This window comes from Lepeophtheirus salmonis, chromosome 7 (assembly GCF_016086655.4).
Source record: "Lepeophtheirus salmonis chromosome 7, UVic_Lsal_1.4, whole genome shotgun sequence".
Classification (NCBI taxonomy): domain Eukaryota; kingdom Metazoa; phylum Arthropoda; class Copepoda; order Siphonostomatoida; family Caligidae; genus Lepeophtheirus; species Lepeophtheirus salmonis.
In genome coordinates, this window is record NC_052137.2 from 7,066,745 (window position 1) to 7,085,063 (window position 18,319).

Below are 18,319 nucleotides of genomic sequence, written 5' to 3' on the forward strand. Positions count from 1 at the left end.
CTTTGTGCCTCTGACATTATGCATTCGCAACCGTTATTGATGGTAGGGTCAGTTTTACTCGGCTTGTATGCTTCTCTTTTCTTAATCCAGACATAATGAACATCCAATTGGCCGCCATGCAACTCTATCTTTCCCTCATCAGACTACCGGATGGTTGACCAAAATCCTGAATCCTGCTTAAGATAATATCTAGTCAAAGCCGACGAGTGTCTACATTTTTTCTCTGAGCAGCGTTGTCTCTCGAGGCATTCATCCATGAAGATCTCTTCTTTACAATACTCCCTTGATGGTGGAACGTGACATCTTTGTCACGGCATTTCCATTGGACTGTAGCTGTGGTCCAAAATAACCAAAATGAATAATAGGACAAGTGTTGTTGAATACAGAGATGGATTTCAGGGGTGTCCCCTAGGGGGGTGATGTTGTGGCCTCTACCCAAATTAAGAAATTTTGGCGCTTTACAAGAAAACTTAATTTAATTTTCCACTTTTTTTTTTACAATCATTTAATAGTTGACATTTTTTCAAAAAAAAATAATCTTTTCTAAATAGCTTTGGATTTAAGGAATTTTCCCAAAAAAAATTATATTATAATTCCTTTAATTTATATTTAAAATAGAACTTTCTTGTAAACAGTTGTAAATTTAGTTTGTGAATTTTTATTTGTTGAAAGCATTGGATATTGATTTTTTTTTTCAAAAAATTAAACTTTTTAAAAATAACTTGGGATTTTTTTTTTTTTTTTTTTTTTTTTGTGAATAGCTGTAGATTTTTTAATTTTTTTTCCAAAAAAAATTAAAACCAAAGCCCCCACCCACAAAAATATATATATATGGATTCGGTGGACGCCCTGGATTTGTTTTTACTTAATTCATCACATAGCTGTTTGTAGATAATCAAATGAAACGTCATGAATAGTTAAGTTGCTGTTCTACCAAACCTTTTCCAAATTATCTTGACTATCACATCCATTTTCTGTTTTTTTCTTTTAAAATATGGAAAATGCAATGAATTTATTAATCTACGAGTATTTTTAATAATGTTATCTAGCTGACTAATGTTCGCCATTATTTATTACAATTTTAGGATGCAGAATCAAATTCTTCTTCCAATTCCTCTTCTTCAACATCCTCTCGACGGAGTTCTATTCATATAAACGAAATCATTATCTCTGGCTCTCAACGTTCTTTGGAAATGGGGGGGTTCACTAAACATTGGTACTCTGCGACCAGATATTGACGTAGTCGATACTACAGAAATGGGTACTGGACACCTTCTCAAAGAACATTCCAAGATGGATCTCTGCCGTAAGAAAACTCGACCTCTCAAATGGAAGAAGAAATTGTATGAGTTTTATGCGGCTCCAATCACTAAATTTTATTGTCATTCTGTAAGAGCTTTATACAAATTAGGATTGAGAAAGATTGCTTGTAATTCATATGTTCTTTTTTAGATTGCTTACATGATATTCCTGGTATTTTACACATATGTTTGTCTAGTCAAAACACCTTTAAGGCCTTCGTGGGCAGAAATCTATGTAGTTGCCTGTATGATTTCATTTGGATCCGAAAAAATTCGCCAAATTCTTGTAGCAGAGCCGTCAGGGTTTTTTCAAAAGTTGAAAGTCTGGTTTCTTGACACAAGATGGAACTTAGTTGATTCTATAGCTATAATTATTTTTTTAATTGCTTTCTCGCTTCGGCTCTACGATCCCTACTTCTTTCTAACTACAGCACATGTGACATACTCAACCGACATCTGTTACTGGTGAGTAATAGTTCGAGTTGTAAAAAATATGACTTAAAATGTGTGCAAGATTTTTTGTAGTTGCGAATCTGTGCAGTGTTTTTATTTTCCCATGCTCTTATTATTATCCTTTAATAATCGAGGAGAGGCCCACATATGTATACAGAGTAACAGCGAGTGTGTGCGCTCATTAAAGACGGAGAGGTACACTGACGGTTTGTCCGGGAGTTCACACATGGGATGAAAAGTCCTGGCTTAACAAAAAAAAAAAAAACGCGTTTTTTGTTTTGTTCAAAATTGTTGTGTTTTTATTTGAAATTATTATTTCCTATGAAGAAACAGTGTAAAATTTAAACACGAAATTGTTTTTGATCCATTTTTTTTGTAAATAAAAAAAGCAGAATCTTCATTTTACACAAGAACTCACTAACTAAAGAACAGATTGTCATGAACTATTGACAGTTGTCTTAAGAAGGTTGCTACGAACTGAAAATAAGGTGGATTAGAAAGAAAAATAGTGCCGTTTATGGGTGAACCCGTAGACTTTTTATCTCATGCTCCCCCCTCCCACTAACCAAAAAAAGTTTCATAAACTAAAAAGAAAGAAAATTTCATAAACTCACAAAAAATTTCAAATTTTTTGTGAGTTTATGAAATTTTTTCCGGAAGAATTTAATATTTAAAATTTTTTGCCAAAAAATTATTTTTTTAGCAAATAGCTGCAGATTTTTCAAAAAAATTTCGAAAAAATTTAGCATTTTAAATATAATTTTTGAATTTATTGTTTCCAAAAAATATAATGTTTCAAGTTTTTAATCAAAAAATTTAATTTTTGAATTTTTACAAAATATTCAATTTTTTCCAAAAAAATTTGAAAAAAAAAATTAATTTTTCAATTTTTGTACAAAACATTCCGAAAACCAAGTCCCCCCTCCCAAAAAAAAAAAAATATATATATATATATTTATGTATAATGCTGTGGATCCCCCTCTTATATGTGTAAGCCTTTGTTGGACTCAGAGTAGAGTTGAATATGAATGTCCATGCTAGATATGGAGTGGGATTTATGCTTTTTTCTTTCCACACTCTCTTATGGTTGATTATAGCAAATCATATACAACGTCATGACAGCCATGCATCTCTTTTACTAAACATTTTTCAAATTTTCAAGGTCACCACGTCATTTTTCAGTTTCTTTTTTATTAAGATACTGTCAAGTCATATGATTTACAAGTCTAGTAATTGTTAAATAAACCCTTGAAATGATCTAATGAATAATGAAGCATTCTCTTACTTTCTAGGTACATTCGGAGTCTTAAACTTCTAAGTGTGAATAAATATTTCGGGCCATTTGTAATGATGATGGGAAAAATGATTGAAAATATGATTTATTTTGTGGTCTTGCTCCTTGTTGTTCTGATGGCCTTTGGCGTTTGTCGTCAAGCAATACTACACCCAAATGAAGATCCAGATTGGATCCTTATTAGACACATATTCTTTCAACCTTACTTTATGCTTTATGGTGAAGTCTTTGCTCCGGACATTAATCCTGAGTGTAATGATGAGTGTGAAAATTATGGAGAGTGTGGCACAAGTGCCACTGACGGCTCATTGCTTGTTCCTTGTCATGCTGGTAGATGGATCACTCCTATAATAATGACTATTTATCTTTTAGTTGCAAACATTCTTCTTATTAATCTCCTTATTGCTCTCTTCAATACCATTTATAATAGGTTTGATTTTTTTTCTTTTCTTAGTCCATTAGTGGCCAATCATATTAATTTTGAGTACAATGATTTATGCATTTTTACTTAAAGGGTCATACATCTATGACGGCTAGAAAAAAATACTATTTTTTACTTCCCTCCCTCCCCCCGTCTGTGTTACGTCAAAACACTTGATACCACCTTGGATTGAATCTCCTAAATTTTTAAACCATCCCCCGCCCCCTCAAAAATACTTTTGATACTTTTTCAATATGAAATCTGCCTGGGAAGAGTAAGCAAGAGTGTTTATAACGTCAAACATATCCTTGGGCTTCAATAGATCCCATGGCTCAGGGGTTCCCATTTAGAAATGTACGTTATATAGTTCGTAAGGGGTGGGCTGGAGGCCCTGTAGCCTCCCTTCTCAAATAAATTTGTGTTTCCACACAAAAAAGAAAAAAAAGATTGATGTGAATTTATTTTAAGGATCTCTTTTTAAAAAAAAAGTTGTTTCATTTATGAAATTTTCCCAAAAAATCAATGAAACCAATACTCCAGCCCTTCCTCGTAAGGGTCTGCATTTGTATATCAATTTGTAGTTCATATTGAAAATGTTCTTCAAATATAAATTCAAATACATTGCTTCACAAAGCAACGTTATTTCGATAATATTATAATTATATTTCAATTTTCAGCTGTCGCTGTCTCCAATTTTGAGATAGAAAGATAATGTATGACGTGCTGGAAAACTTATAGAGTGTCAAGGTCGTCTTTTGGGGGTGGCTTTCCCCAAATTAAGAAATTTTTGCATATTACTAGAAAATGTAATACTTCAAATTTTTATTTTTTTTCAAAAAATCTGATATTTAAAATTTAGTTTCACTTCTTAATTTTTTTGTCACACAAATTAATTATTCAAATTTTTTTCCAAAAATTTCATGTGTATAAAATTATAATTTTTGAATTTAAAAAAAAAAAATTTAATTTTTTTGAACAGCTTTTGATTTTTTTTTTCAAAATTTTAATTTCTCGAGAATAACTAAAAATGTAATATTGTTTAATTTTTGGTAAACAGCAGAGGATTTTTGAATTCTTTAAAAAAAAAAAAAAACTAATATTTGATTTTTTTTTTAAAACAACCAATTATTTGAAATTTTTTCCCAAAAAATTAAATTTTTGTGATCAACTTTGAATTTTGAATCCTTTTTCAGAAGTTTATTTTTTGAGAATAACGAACAAATTAATATCTAAAAATTTTTGGGAGCAGCTGTGAATTTTTTTCCAAAAAATTCCATTACCAAAGCTCCCCAAAATGTAATCCTATGGACACCCTTGAGTGTACGTACCCAATTCTTCTCAGTATCCGCCATTTTTTTAAGCAATAAGCTACAGACTGTCACACCACCTGGTGGACAATATTTTTTTAGTTTGTTCATATTTTTTTCTCTGTTCCTATTGGAACAAGCATCACTAATGGGTTATAGACTAATTTGACTCCAATTTTTTTTATTAATGATATCCTTTTTACTAGTGTGAATGCCATATCTCATCAACTTTGGAACTTTCAACGCTTTGCTGTAGTTATGGAATACGAAGAAAAGCCCGTTCTTCCTGCTCCTCTAATTCTCCTCTCCCATATTCACAGAATAGGAAAATACGTGTATCGTCGTTGTCGAGGCGACAAACAAGTCTTTGAATCTGGCTTGAAGCTTTTTTTAAGTAAATATGACATAGAAAGGCTGTATGACTTTGAGGAGGAGTGTGTCGAAGGGTATTTAAGAGAGATTGAGGCTGGAAGCCGAATATCAAATGAGCATAGAATAAAAAATGTTCAAGAAATGTCTGAAGAGATAAAAAATAAAATGAAAGAGCTTCATCAATGGCATCGACAACCCAATTTTGAGTATCGTTTACAAAGGATTGAGGAAGTTTGCGAACAAACAGCAAATCATTTGGCAGTTATTCATCGGTAAGTAAGGGATATTTTAAAGACACGTTTAAATATATATATGTATTTTAGTGGCTGTATCAGTTCTAAGTCCTTTAGAGCTTCAGTCCTGCATATCAGTCCTAAAACTGATAAAGTTTGGTCCTTGATGGCGTCAATCAAGTTTATTTCTTCTTTTTTATCACTTAGTGATGACAGTCCGAAGGAATGATAAGACGGTTCTTAAGACTGGACGGGGCCGAATAAATTAGAAATGACACAACACTATATATCTAGATTAGACGTTCCTGTTGTTGGGTTATTATCTCCCTCCCCCTGCACAAAGACCTTTATCTACTGAGCACAATCTAAAACCCCTTTCCTCATATATGACGCCCTTTTTTTAAAGAAAAAATGGATTTTGACTCAAAATTGGCCACTTCTAAGCTTTTTGTGCTTGAAATTATGAGTCAACAACTGTATTTATTTGTATTTGGTTAATCGTTAAAAAAATATCAAGGATAAATGGATAATAATAAAATCCCATTTGGCTCTCGTTGAAGCCATAATTGTTGAACTAAAACAGGAACATTACTTTTGATAAAATAGGAAAACTACAAATCATTGAGTGGGAAAAACAATATTATTTTACTGATAAACAAAATATTTCTATTCTAAAGAGTGTTGAACATAATTTCCCTTTTTCATGCAAGGGAATGAGGCTATAAAACTGGGAGCGAGAGTTTTGCCGACCAAAATAAATATTTGACAGAGTATCTTATCAAATTTAACTAATTTGGATTTTTGTTCATATTAATGTGATTGATTAAAATCAGTAAATTGCTTCAAATTATAATATACAAAAAACAATTTTTTTTCAATTCCCTTTTTATTAATTTTTAATTTGCAGTATTCTTTTAAGCCGAATTACTCCACAAATTAGGATTTTAGAGAGCTAAAATTAATGCAATCATTTTTTTTTTCATCTAAGTTTTAAAAAATTGACAAAATCACAAAGTATTTAAATACCGTTGTTTGGTGTATTCAACAATTGGGGACGTAACTTATCCATTATGATTTTCAAAACTGTGTAAAACAAAACATTAAATCTCAACAATGATTATGAAACAAAAAAAAAAAAACTTTTCTTATAATTAAAACTTGTTTATTGCATTTTGAAAAGAAAAAAAAATTACACATGGGTTGAAAAGTGCCGAGCTGAATAAAGAAAACACGTTTTTTCCCTTCAAAATTTGCTTTTTTAAATCATTCTTTTTATTTATTTATTCGCTTTAGGAGTCTGCAAGACACTTTGCAATCCCTTTCTTAGCTCGAACGCTATTTTTTTTAATCTAAGTGCATTGTAAAATTAAAACACAAAATCGTTTTTGATCCATTTTATTAGAAATAAGATAAGTGATCAATACACTTTGATCAATAATTCACAAACTAAAGAACAGATTATCATGGAATTTGGACAGTTGTCTTTTGAAGGTTGCCATCAACTGAAAATGATTGGAATAAAAAATAATACCATCTATGTGTTAAGTCCGGTACTTTTAAGCCCATGTGGTATGTTGCTAATGTACCTATATACTGACATGATATTGTTGAAGAATAACACTATTTTTAAAAGCTTTAAGAGGGATAGTTGTTCGATACAAAAATATATTTTATTTAGTTAGCGACATACGATTTGCGATTACGCAAAGATCTTAAAAATGTTTTTTTAATAATTACTTTCTGACCAATTACCAATTTTGACAAAGCACACTAATTTAGAATGATTGTTTAAAACCAAATGTGATGCTTCAAATTTTAACTCAAGCAACATTATACATGGAGTTAGTTGCGTTCAAATAATTTGGCAAATTTAAAACTATGAAAAGGCAATGAAAAAATTGATTTTTGTTTTTTTATGAATTGAAGCAATCCACTGATTTTAATAAATTGCAGATATCAAAACTCAGCAGTGAAATTGCCATTAGTTTAATTTGATAAAATCTACTGAGAGCAAAACTGTAAATGAACTTTTTTGAGTGCACATTGTCCGTTTTTGATTAACCTCAACAGAAAAGTTCTTAGTGCAGGAAAAAAATAGCCTTAAAATGGAGCAGTCTAATTTAGATCAACACTATTTAGGACCTTTGTCTCCTCCGTTATTTTAATTGTGTGGTAGATAGAAACAATAAACTATTATATTTTGTTGTTCAAATTTAATTTTTGGGTTCCTTTGAACCTTCTTTTATCAGGGGTGTCCGCAAGTGGTGGGCTGGAGGGGATGTAGCCCCCTCCAAAATTTAGGATCCCCCCTTTTTACTAGAATTTTTTTGTGAGGGGAAAAAAAAATTCACAAAAATAGAGGTGAATTTGTTTTTTTAAAGATTTATTTTTTAAAAAAAAGGTAATTCTGGCAAATTACGTAAAAAAGGAAAAAATCGTTATTGGAAATTTTTTGTGATCAGCAATAGATTTTGGATTTTTTTTTCAAAACACGTATTTTTTTTCGAATATCTATAGATTTTTGAAATTTTTTTCGAAAAAATGGAATTTTATTATACATATCTGTAGATATTTGAAATATTTTTACAAAAAGTTTAATATTTGAAATTTTTTTAATAGAAACTTAAACTTTTGTGAACAGGTCTGAAAACTCCAATAACTGAACCCCTTACCCCATCAAAAAAAATGTATGTAATCCTGCGGACGCCTCTGTTTATATACGATGGTTCCGGCTATAAAATTTAATTTTATCTTAGGAGTCCGACGCATCAAATATTATTGATGTCAGTTAACAGAAATTATACATACTTTGATGAGTAGACAAAACTACTCATCATCTACTTCATATTTGGCCCCAAAGTAATTTTGGAAACTTCAAGAGGACCATTTTTAAAGGTTTCTATTTTGTTTGAACACATTGTCGCTGTCAATCTTTTTATTTTATTAATTTTACGGGAATAGAGAGTACACAAGCCAACAATTAAATAAGTTTTTTAAGATCCATATCCAATTGTTGGAGTATTTGATCAGGGGCGTCCGCAAAGGTGGGCCTGAAGGGGCTGTAGCCCTTCCTCAAAATTAAGTTCTTGTAAATAGTAGTGGATTTTTGATTTTTTTCCTAGAAAATTTAATATTTTGAATTAAATTTTTTGAAATTTTATACGAAAAATTTATTTTTTTGTAAATAGTTGTGGTTTTCTGTTTTTTTTTCCAAAAAATTTTATTTTGTAATTAAATTTTTGAAGAAAAAATTTAACTTTTGTCGAAAACGCCTCTGTTGATACATTGATCGCGGATCTGCAAGTTTTTTTTTTTTTGTATCAAATTGGGTTTTTGAGATTTTTTGATTGGAATTATTACATTTTAATCTAGGTTTGAGACAAATTTAGAGTTCGAAAAAAATTTGTAATCCCCATAAAAATAAATTTATTTATATTACAAAATGTTTATAAAGATTTCGAATATGGAGATAAATTGTATGTGTGATTATCCAATCCTGAGAAAATGCAATTTTAATCCAAGAACGACGATGGTATAATTTTGTGACACCATTTTGACTTTTTCCTAAAGTATTATCTCTCGTTCACATTCTAGCTTGTGTTTTTTTTTTTTTTTTTTGTTAGTTCAGTGAATTGTTATTTTTTCAATTTAGATCCAGGCACGCCTCAAAATGCTCAAAGAATTACTCCAAATGGCATTTGTTATATCCTTCATGTTTCATTAAAATTTAAGAGCTATTTTTTAATTTATTTGAAAGATATCTTTTGCTTCACTTTTTTAAGAGTAAATCTTTAAGTAAATATAAAAATAATAATAAAAACTAGAGGGTTAGCTTCATTTTTGATGTCAAAAATGTTTTTGCACCTCTCATTGTTTTCTTTTCCATGACAAAGGTGTCTAAATGGCTTCTTGAGTATAAAAGTTTGCAAACCCTTATTTTTAGACAATTTCGTTTCTTGAAAAAAAATATATATATATTTATTTATTTTAAAACGCCTTATGCTATATCATTTTTGCACCAATTGATTTTTACTTGTTCAAACATGTACTTAAATTTATAGTAATTCTTTCTTCTGAGGCTTAGCAGCTAGCTAATTCTTGTTTTGTAAATATATCAATCAAAACAGATTCAAAGATAATTCCTTTATTTGCCAGAGTGGGATTGATACACTAGTGGTATCAATTTTTTAATACCACAGGAGATGCAGTACCACAGTGCGTCGTCGTTCTTGTGTTCTTAAAAAAAATTAACTTTAAACCTTTCAAATATATAGTAATATTGTTGAATGCAAATTTGATCATTTGGATTCCTTTAACACTGATGGGATTATATTTGATACCAACAGTCCGTGAAAAAAGGTGGTATACCTTATTTGTTCTAATATTAAAAGTAAAACAAAACATCTTTCAAAGGGTTTTGTTTTGTAAAGAAAAAACACATTAGTTTTTCATTTGAAGCGTAAATATAATTTGTACTTTATTTACAAAAATGATTATTTGCTTCTTACAGCAATATTTGTTTTTTTTTTTTCCAAGAAATTGCCCGGGGTTTATAAGATAAATAATATTATTTTTTGTATTAATTTATTTCCTTTTTTAACAATATGTGGGAACAAGTTATCAAACAGAACTTGGGATATTTGGCTTAAATCAAATGATTGTAACACTTCATATAAACCATTATTAATATGAAACGAAAATACGAAATTATTTTTTCTCTAACTAAATATATAACGGATTATATTTTTTTCAATCTGCTTATTTTACTAATAAATGAATAAAAAAATAGGGCCGGTATTCCTTTTCAAATATAAAACCATTTAAAATAAGTTATTTTTTTTACATATAAATTGCATTTTCTGAAATTGGATGATCAAAACTTTAGTATCAACCCTTTTTTGGGAATAATTATAGAGAAATTTAGGAAAGAAAGACGATATACAAAAAACAATTTACAGATTCGTTATAAGAACCCCTAGAATTAAATAAGGACTTAAAAAGATTTTTGAAAAATTTAAAAATTTGTGGGCTTGTGTTAAAATGACAATTATACAAAACATTTTTGCAAGGCATCAATTGAGACTTGGACACTGGACATAGTGCTAATTTTTATTATCATTTTGACTTATGTGAGTTTAACTAACTTCATTAATAACTATGAAATAATCATTTATCATTCCATGTCAGTCGTTCTCAAACTGTGGTACAGAAGCTCCCTCTAGTGTCATAAAAATCAAGCTTTCTCTATTGTATATAAAGTTTGCTCATAATAGTTATAATTGTAGATTGCTAGATTTTATCTGACAGAACACAGGGTAAACAGTTTGAGAATCACTGTTCTTCGTGATTGTATACATTGTGTGATTTATATATTTGTATCTACTCGAATTCAACGGTGATTTTTTATGGTAATGGGTGATTTTAATTCATAGTATATGAAAAACACATAGGCTGAAAATTGAATCTTAACAAAGAAATCACGTTTTTTTAGTTCAAACTTAGCATTGTTTTAAATTTTTATTCACTTTATGCTGCGGTGACTTTTCAACTCATTACTTAGTTTGAAAAGTTTTTTTTTTTTCCGTCAACAAGAAGTCTAAAATTTAAACAAAATTTTTTTTATCCATTGTTTTGGGAAAAAAAGTACCGTCATATTTTGTACAATAGTTCACATACTAAAAAATAAATTGTCATGATATTTTGCCAGCCTTCTTTTGAAGGTTCGTACTAACTGAAAATGAGGAAATCTAAAAAAAAAAAAGAAAAATTGTAACGACGTAGCTCAATAAACAACGAACGCAGGAGATATTATTCTCTTGAAGTCAATCTGTGTAGGTTTGCGCCCCGTTCGTTCCTAGAGAAAGAAATACACATTATGTATATGGACTTCAAAGACGATTCCTAGGTTAGATGGAGTAAATTTCATACTATAACATTCACTTATACTTAATCAGTGCTACTCCATTTGATGAATTAAAGGTGCACTAAAAAAGTGTCATCTGTGTGAGAAGCCTGGGAATAATCTGCCCATCTGTTATAAGAGGTGGGTTCTAAGCATCTAAATTTAATAATTGATTCAACTAATTGTCAAATTTGCGACATTGTTTTGACGTTGGATTGAAATGGTGTGCCTATGATTGTTTTTACTTTGGCCACCATGACTATGACCCTTATAACGCCAAATTTGTTATTTTTTTGGCTTATTGAGATTGCTTTTTCAAAAATTATTTTTTTTATAATCTGAAAATTTGTATATTATTTTTGGAATTGACAATACAAGATAAAATTATAAATATTGAAACAGTTGCAACAGTCCCTTTTTCTAACAAAACCAAAGGATATGAATATTCGTATTTATTGGTAGTAGCGGTACAAGGTATTACTCCCAGAGTACTTCAAAAATCCATATACACTCACAGAAAATTTGATTTTTTTGGAAAAATTTCAAATATTATTACTTTTTTTTAATTTTAAAATTCATAGTTATTCACAAAAAATTAAATTTTTTGAAAAAATAATTCAAAACTCCACGTCTATTGACAAAGAAATTAATTTTTTTAGGAAAACAAATGCAATAATTCAATTCCACATAGTAAATTATTTGAAAAAAAAAACTTCAAAAATCCACAGTTATTAATAAAAAAATCTCAAAAATCTTTAGCTGATTCACAAAAAAATTAATTTCTTTAGATTTAAAATTTAAAATATTAATTTTACTTTCTGCGGCATAATGGGTACGAATAACAACAATAATTATAGTTCATCAGCAAAAATTCCTTAATTTGGGGGGCTACATCCCCTTTGCCCAGCCTCCGCGGACGCCCCGGAATTATATTTCGACAATCAAACACATTTTCTTTATTAATAAAGAAAACAACTCGTAAAGAAATTGTTATAGTTACTGCACTCATTTTTTATGAGCACATTTACACGTAATTGCTCATCATTTAGATGTTTTCTCCTCAAGAATGAAATAATAATGGTAACAGCTGGATAAAAAACTAAAATTGTTAAAGTTGCCAACAACAACAACAACATAACCTGAACTAATAATATATTCTTTGCTTGGCAAAAGTTATGTCCTGAGTGTTTAAAGGTTGCGATGATTGAATTTCAACTTTACGCTCTCGCTGTCTCCAATTTCAAGATCGATAGAGAAAGTATGACTTTTGAGCAAACTTTTACAGTGTACCCTTATGCAAAGTACTTCCTTTTTCTTTTTTTATATGAACATTAGCTACATACTTTTTTTGTTCAAAATAAGTTTACTTAAATGCTTGCAAGATTTGATTAATATTTTTACATAGAGTTTTTATACAACCTTTATAATTCCTTTTCTGATTCGTTTTTTTAGTATGACGCGCACGCTTGATTGCATTGTTATTTTATGTATCAAGTATCTACGCAGTCTTCAGATACATGGGCTCTTTTCAGACCATATAAACAGACAGATGGACAGACAGACAAACTTTGCTTGGTATGAATTATTCAGGGGCGTCTCCAGAGCGTGGCTTTAGCCACCCCCTAATTAAGGAATTTTTGGTTTTTACTAGAAAATTTAATTTTTTCCAAAAAAAAAATAATTTTCTGAGAATATCTTTGGATTTTTGAAATTTACCTCCCAAAAATTGAATATTAGATTTTTTTTTCCTCATACTTGTTGATTTTTGGAGCGAATATTTTAGTAAGTGTGAAAATGTAGAAAATTTGCACTCAACAAAGATAAGGAAACTATTTAAATATTCAGCCTTTTGTAAAAAAAAAAAAAAAAACTACAGAACCAAAATTTATTTATCTCTTACAATTAAAAATATGAAGGGTGGTATTTTTTATATTTATACCATATCTTTGAAAGGCCGCCATTGATATACAATATAGATTGAACGTTTTATGCTTAATCATCGAGTTGCAAAAATTCGAAATACAATTATAAGACAGGGGAACACTCATTTTGTAAAAAAAAATAATTTATCTTTGAGCGCAGAATCAAAAACTAATTAAAGTTTGTCTGTCAGTCATCTGAAAAGTGTTTTTTTATGATTAAAAAGTGTTTTGATTGATTCTGTATCCTTTTCTGAACAGGATATATTCCCACTTTTAGGCTGAAAAATGAAACCCTTCTTTAGACCCGTATAACTTAATTTTAATACATAGGGACAAGGAATATCATAGCTTATATTATAGAAATTTATTCAATGTAGAAATTTAAAAAAAAGTTTATTTAAAAATATGCAACCTCTAGGATTTTTGTCTCATTTTGTATTTTTTAAGGGTTTAAAGAATAGTTTCTTTTTCATCGTTTTTCAGCCTAAAAGGGGAAATATGTCGAGTTCAGAACAAGCTACAGAATCAATAAAAATACTTTTTATTCATAAAAAATACCATACAAAATGTTTATTAATCCTACTTATAATTTGGGGATTGTTTTAAGTGTAAAAAATGTCTCTGAACGATAATAGTGACGAATTCCTATCCCAGATATTTCAGAATTCAGATGAGTGAGAGACAAAATGGGATCAGTTTTGGATTCTGTGCTTATAAATAAATTCCATTATGATATTCAATTCATTTGTACACAATTTATTTGCTCTAATTGTTCACCTGTGTTATCAATCATTTATTCAAAGAAATACTTGTTTTTTTTCTTAATGTTAGTGTGTTTGTTGTACTGTTTGATTATGAGCTTTTTTTAAATATTTTCATAACGATTAATTTTATTTTAATTGGCTTATGCGGTTCATGGATTAAATTTAATTTTCTGGATTTCCCCCTGTATGGAAATTTTGAATACACACTACAATAAAATTAATTTTGTTTACAGATTTATGGCAATGCAACAGCAAATGCCGGATTCCCCCGTTCATGCTGAGGAAAATGTAGGGCATGTATCCTCAACATCTGATGCAATCCGAGAAGAAGATGAAGTCGCTAGCCGGGAGGAAATAAATTTGTTGGATGATAATGATGGGAAGCGTGCAACTGCCCCTCCTAGTTCTCCTATTCGCCCTATCAAGATCCGATCTTCTATTTCTACTAATCCACCCACTTCCATAGCATCTGCTTCAAAGAACCGAATTCGTAGATCTCGTAAGGTGACTGATTCTTCTGATGAGGAAATAATCTCTTTGAAGTACGAGGAAAATAGTGATGTCTTTGATCCGATTATGAAAAAATCTCCTGTAGTAAGTTCATATTTTACCACGTGGGCCATTAAAATCTGAACACTTTGAATTTGAAACTTCAACAAGATATAATTTATTAATTAACTATAGAATTTCAACAACATTAATACTATAAATAGATGTGTGGCTGAGCTCTCTTGATCATTAATGTAGTGGCAATGATGGCTTCCAGGCGGCAGAGGAATGCCTATCACCTGTGCTGCCTGACAGTAGCTTTGAGACCCTTGTTGTTTGGATGAAGGACACTATAGTCCCTCTACTCGACATGCACCAAAGAGCTGTAGTCGAGGGTGTTGGCATCAGGGCTGTAGGGGACCAAAGTGTCAAAAAAAGTGTTCAAAAGAGCTCAAAATCTAGTTTTGCAACGAAGGAAATGGGTTTATTTCATTACTGGTGTCAAAAGTGACTCACAAGGCTCTTTCCAACTACTTTTTGGATAGCTCTGTGGACAGTCTGCTGTGAAATCCCGAGATCTTTTGTAGGGGTCCTCTTGGACTCGGGAAGATTCGCATAGGCTTTTTCTTTTAACTCCTCCAGATCCAGTTCGGTCTTTTTGAAAGAGACATTATGTATCTCCGATTTTTTGGACTTGCTGAGCCCGTAGATGGCCCAACTTCTTGGCGTGCTGGAATGGAAATTCGTTCATCACGTTCAAGTTTCATTACTCGACTTGTAGGTAAACTAGAGAGCTCAAGTTTTTAGTTATATTATAATTAACTGTTTATGCTTAATATATCAAAATGTGAATTATTTTGAATGACTCAACCTTCATTAATTATTAAATTAATAATTGTTCAGACTTCAATGGACACCCCGTCATTTGATTTTAATATAAATGGAGGAGAAAATTAATTAATTTATTTATTTGTCTAGACACAGGTCTCCTATTTTAGAAGTAAGAGTGAAAACGTTCCTGTAGGCTCATCCAACTTAAATATTTCTACCATCAACCCAAATGACTTTTCACGAAGTCATAGTAACCCGGATGCGAGCAGTGATCCCGAAACCACAGCCAATGCTTCCTTGATGAAAAGGAAACAACGCATGTTGGCAATGGAGCCAAGGCGTCGTTACGCTACAACTCGAGACTACACATCTATAACAGATGAACTGGAATGTATGTTACCCCCCTCTGACCCTGAAAAATCCGTTAAAACCCGCATTCCCCCTTCTGATTCCTTGTTTAATGCTGAGGATACGGATTATCAAATCATGGAATCATTGATTCAACGGCGCTTACGAAGAAACTCAACGAATCATCATAACTCTCTGGAGGAATTGATCACTCGTTCAATACATGAGGAGGAATCCGAATCTGAGTCCTCGGATCATAGCGGACTTGCAATGCTAGAACGTAAAAGAAAAAGTAACAAATTGGATTTGAATTCCCAAAGAAGGCCAGATCCTTCGAATAATACTCTACTCCCTCCTTCAGTATATCACACTAAAAATAAAAAACAATCATGAAAATCTATTTAATTTTTCTTCGCGCAACCTTAATTATTATACATATAGCTTTTACATTAAAAGTTTTTATTTAGAATGTGTCTTGTATTTTTCCCAAAGATTTCATTGTTATTTAATCTCCACCCCTTATTTTTATTCATTCGTTACATTCATTATTATTTTGTAATTTCCTCAGTGTACTTTGTACAAACTCATCTGGACAAATGATTCATATTTGACATAGGACGTTTAATTTACAAAAACCAATCCCTTTATACAATTACATACGATAGAATATTTAATGTTTTATTATAAGTACCAATAATACATAATTTTTGCAATAAAAGGGTATTAACACTACTCTGTGGAATACCGTGTACATCCATCACATAAGGATTTTGTTAATTAAAATGTAAAACGTGTGACTTTTGTGCATGTTAAAAATGATATAAATGCCGGAACGTAAAAGAAAAAATAACAAATTGGAATTTAAATCAACAAAAATAATGTTTTAGAGGAGAGTAGCTGAGCTGTCATGACGTTTCATTCAATTAGCTGCTATGAAAATATTTATCTACAAGCAGCTGTGACGAAGGGAAAAAGAAAATACACAAGAACAGAGGTAAGAATGACTCCAATGTCGATTCTCGAACCTTCTCTGAGTCCAACTAATTGTCAAGGATTTGCTCTTATCAGTCTTGCAGTTCAAGCGGTTTCGGTTCTTGACCAACTAAAAACGGAACCGACAAAGTCGCACCGAGACTCCAAGATATTGCTTAGGGGTCTTAGTTCTTCTATTTATACGATATAAGAAGTGTTGTGTATTATCACTACTCCGTTTCTCTCTCTCCCCATCTTCTTAAGTAGTTTTATAATATATGTACCCTGATAGTTGTATTTATCTATAAATATTCTGACAGGATAGATACCGCAGGGTACTATGCCCATGTAATAAAGATTTACACATACTAGCTCTCCTCTTTTTCACCATCAACGTCACAACAAGAAAGAAGTTTGGTTAAGTCATAAAAATATAGCTGGAGTAGAATTTTGTAAAACAAGAATACTTTTCAATTATCCAATCTACAATTTCTTGGTATATTTTCACTTGATTAATGTTAACTCTTTAAAACTATTCCAAAATTTATTCAAGGACATTTAACATAGAACTATTACCAAAATAGAGTGTCTGCTCCCGTTGTTGTAGGAAATATATTGCAGCGATTATTGTTCCTATATCTATATTTAACAATAAAGGTTTGCAGTAAGTAAGCCATTTTAAAGAAGGTTTATTAATGAAGAGTCCAATAAATAACAGTTGTTGTAACTTAAAAAGTTATAAAATAATTTAGGGCAAACTATGGGAGCTGAATTAGAATATCAAGAAGACATGAGATGGTTTTTACTCATAGGATAAAAGTATTGTATGATGGACTACTGTTATTGAATTAGGGTATATTTTACATGTAATTAACTGTTGTTTCTTACAGATGACTCCTTATAAGATTAGGAGTTCTCTGAAGATCCTATAATGTAATTGTTCCATGATTCCACTTCATTTGATGATGGAGAGACGAATGTCGAAATGTTTTGATCTCACTAATTTATGTACAATTCAGAAATTTTAAATGTAAATTTTCAAGCGGATCGTACTAGACGTCTCATTTGGAAAATTTAATGATTCCATTAATTTATGTTACATGTTTGTTGTGGGTGTTTCAATTGAAAGTAATTTTTTTTAATATTCTACCAATTTCTAAATATATGCTTCACAATTTCAACCAGTGATTTTCTAGAATATAAGATACCAATCTTGGTCATCAATTTTATTGATTTTTATTTATTAAACACATATTTCATAATAGTTAAGTACGAATGATTAGAAAATGTTATTTATTCAATTTAGGCGTATATTTAAAAATACTTAAATGAAATCAGAGGAATGTTGCTAAACAATAAGTACACACAACACAATCTTTTCCCGTGTTTCCGTCGTCCAATGACTTATAACTAATCTACAAGAATTAAAGACTTTGTGGAGTGCACACGATTGATCCTGATGGTCTATTGTCATTTTTAATTAGGTCAAGTAAGTTTTCTATTTAAAGAATTTAGATCACTCCTCTGACCTATAAATGTGGAAGAGGCACAAATAAGGTTTTATTATTTGAGCATATGTATATAGAAGTATTTGTAGAAGACATTTTACAAAACTAAAATGAAACTATTCTGATATTTTGAAAAGGATAAGAAAATCCTATCAGAAAGAAGATTTAATTGACAAATATTTAAGAGGTTGCATATGTCTAG

At 30.5% G+C, this 18,319-nt stretch overlaps 1 protein-coding gene across 1 annotated transcript in view; it reads left to right on the plus strand.

Moving 5' to 3' along the window:
• The window catches only part of Trpm (transient receptor potential cation channel, subfamily M), a 118,343-nt gene extending 101,946 nt beyond the window's left edge, over nucleotides 1-16,397 (plus strand). Inside the window, 7 exon segments of the mRNA XM_071890125.1 lie at nucleotides 1,086-1,233; nucleotides 1,235-1,389; nucleotides 1,453-1,766; nucleotides 3,047-3,478; nucleotides 4,983-5,420; nucleotides 14,203-14,563; nucleotides 15,437-16,397. Coding sequence (XP_071746226.1) covers nucleotides 1,086-1,233; nucleotides 1,235-1,389; nucleotides 1,453-1,766; nucleotides 3,047-3,478; nucleotides 4,983-5,420; nucleotides 14,203-14,563; nucleotides 15,437-16,030 — 2,442 coding nt within the window. The 3' untranslated portion in view covers nucleotides 16,031-16,397.
• The last annotated feature ends 1,922 nt before the right edge of the window (nucleotides 16,398-18,319 follow it).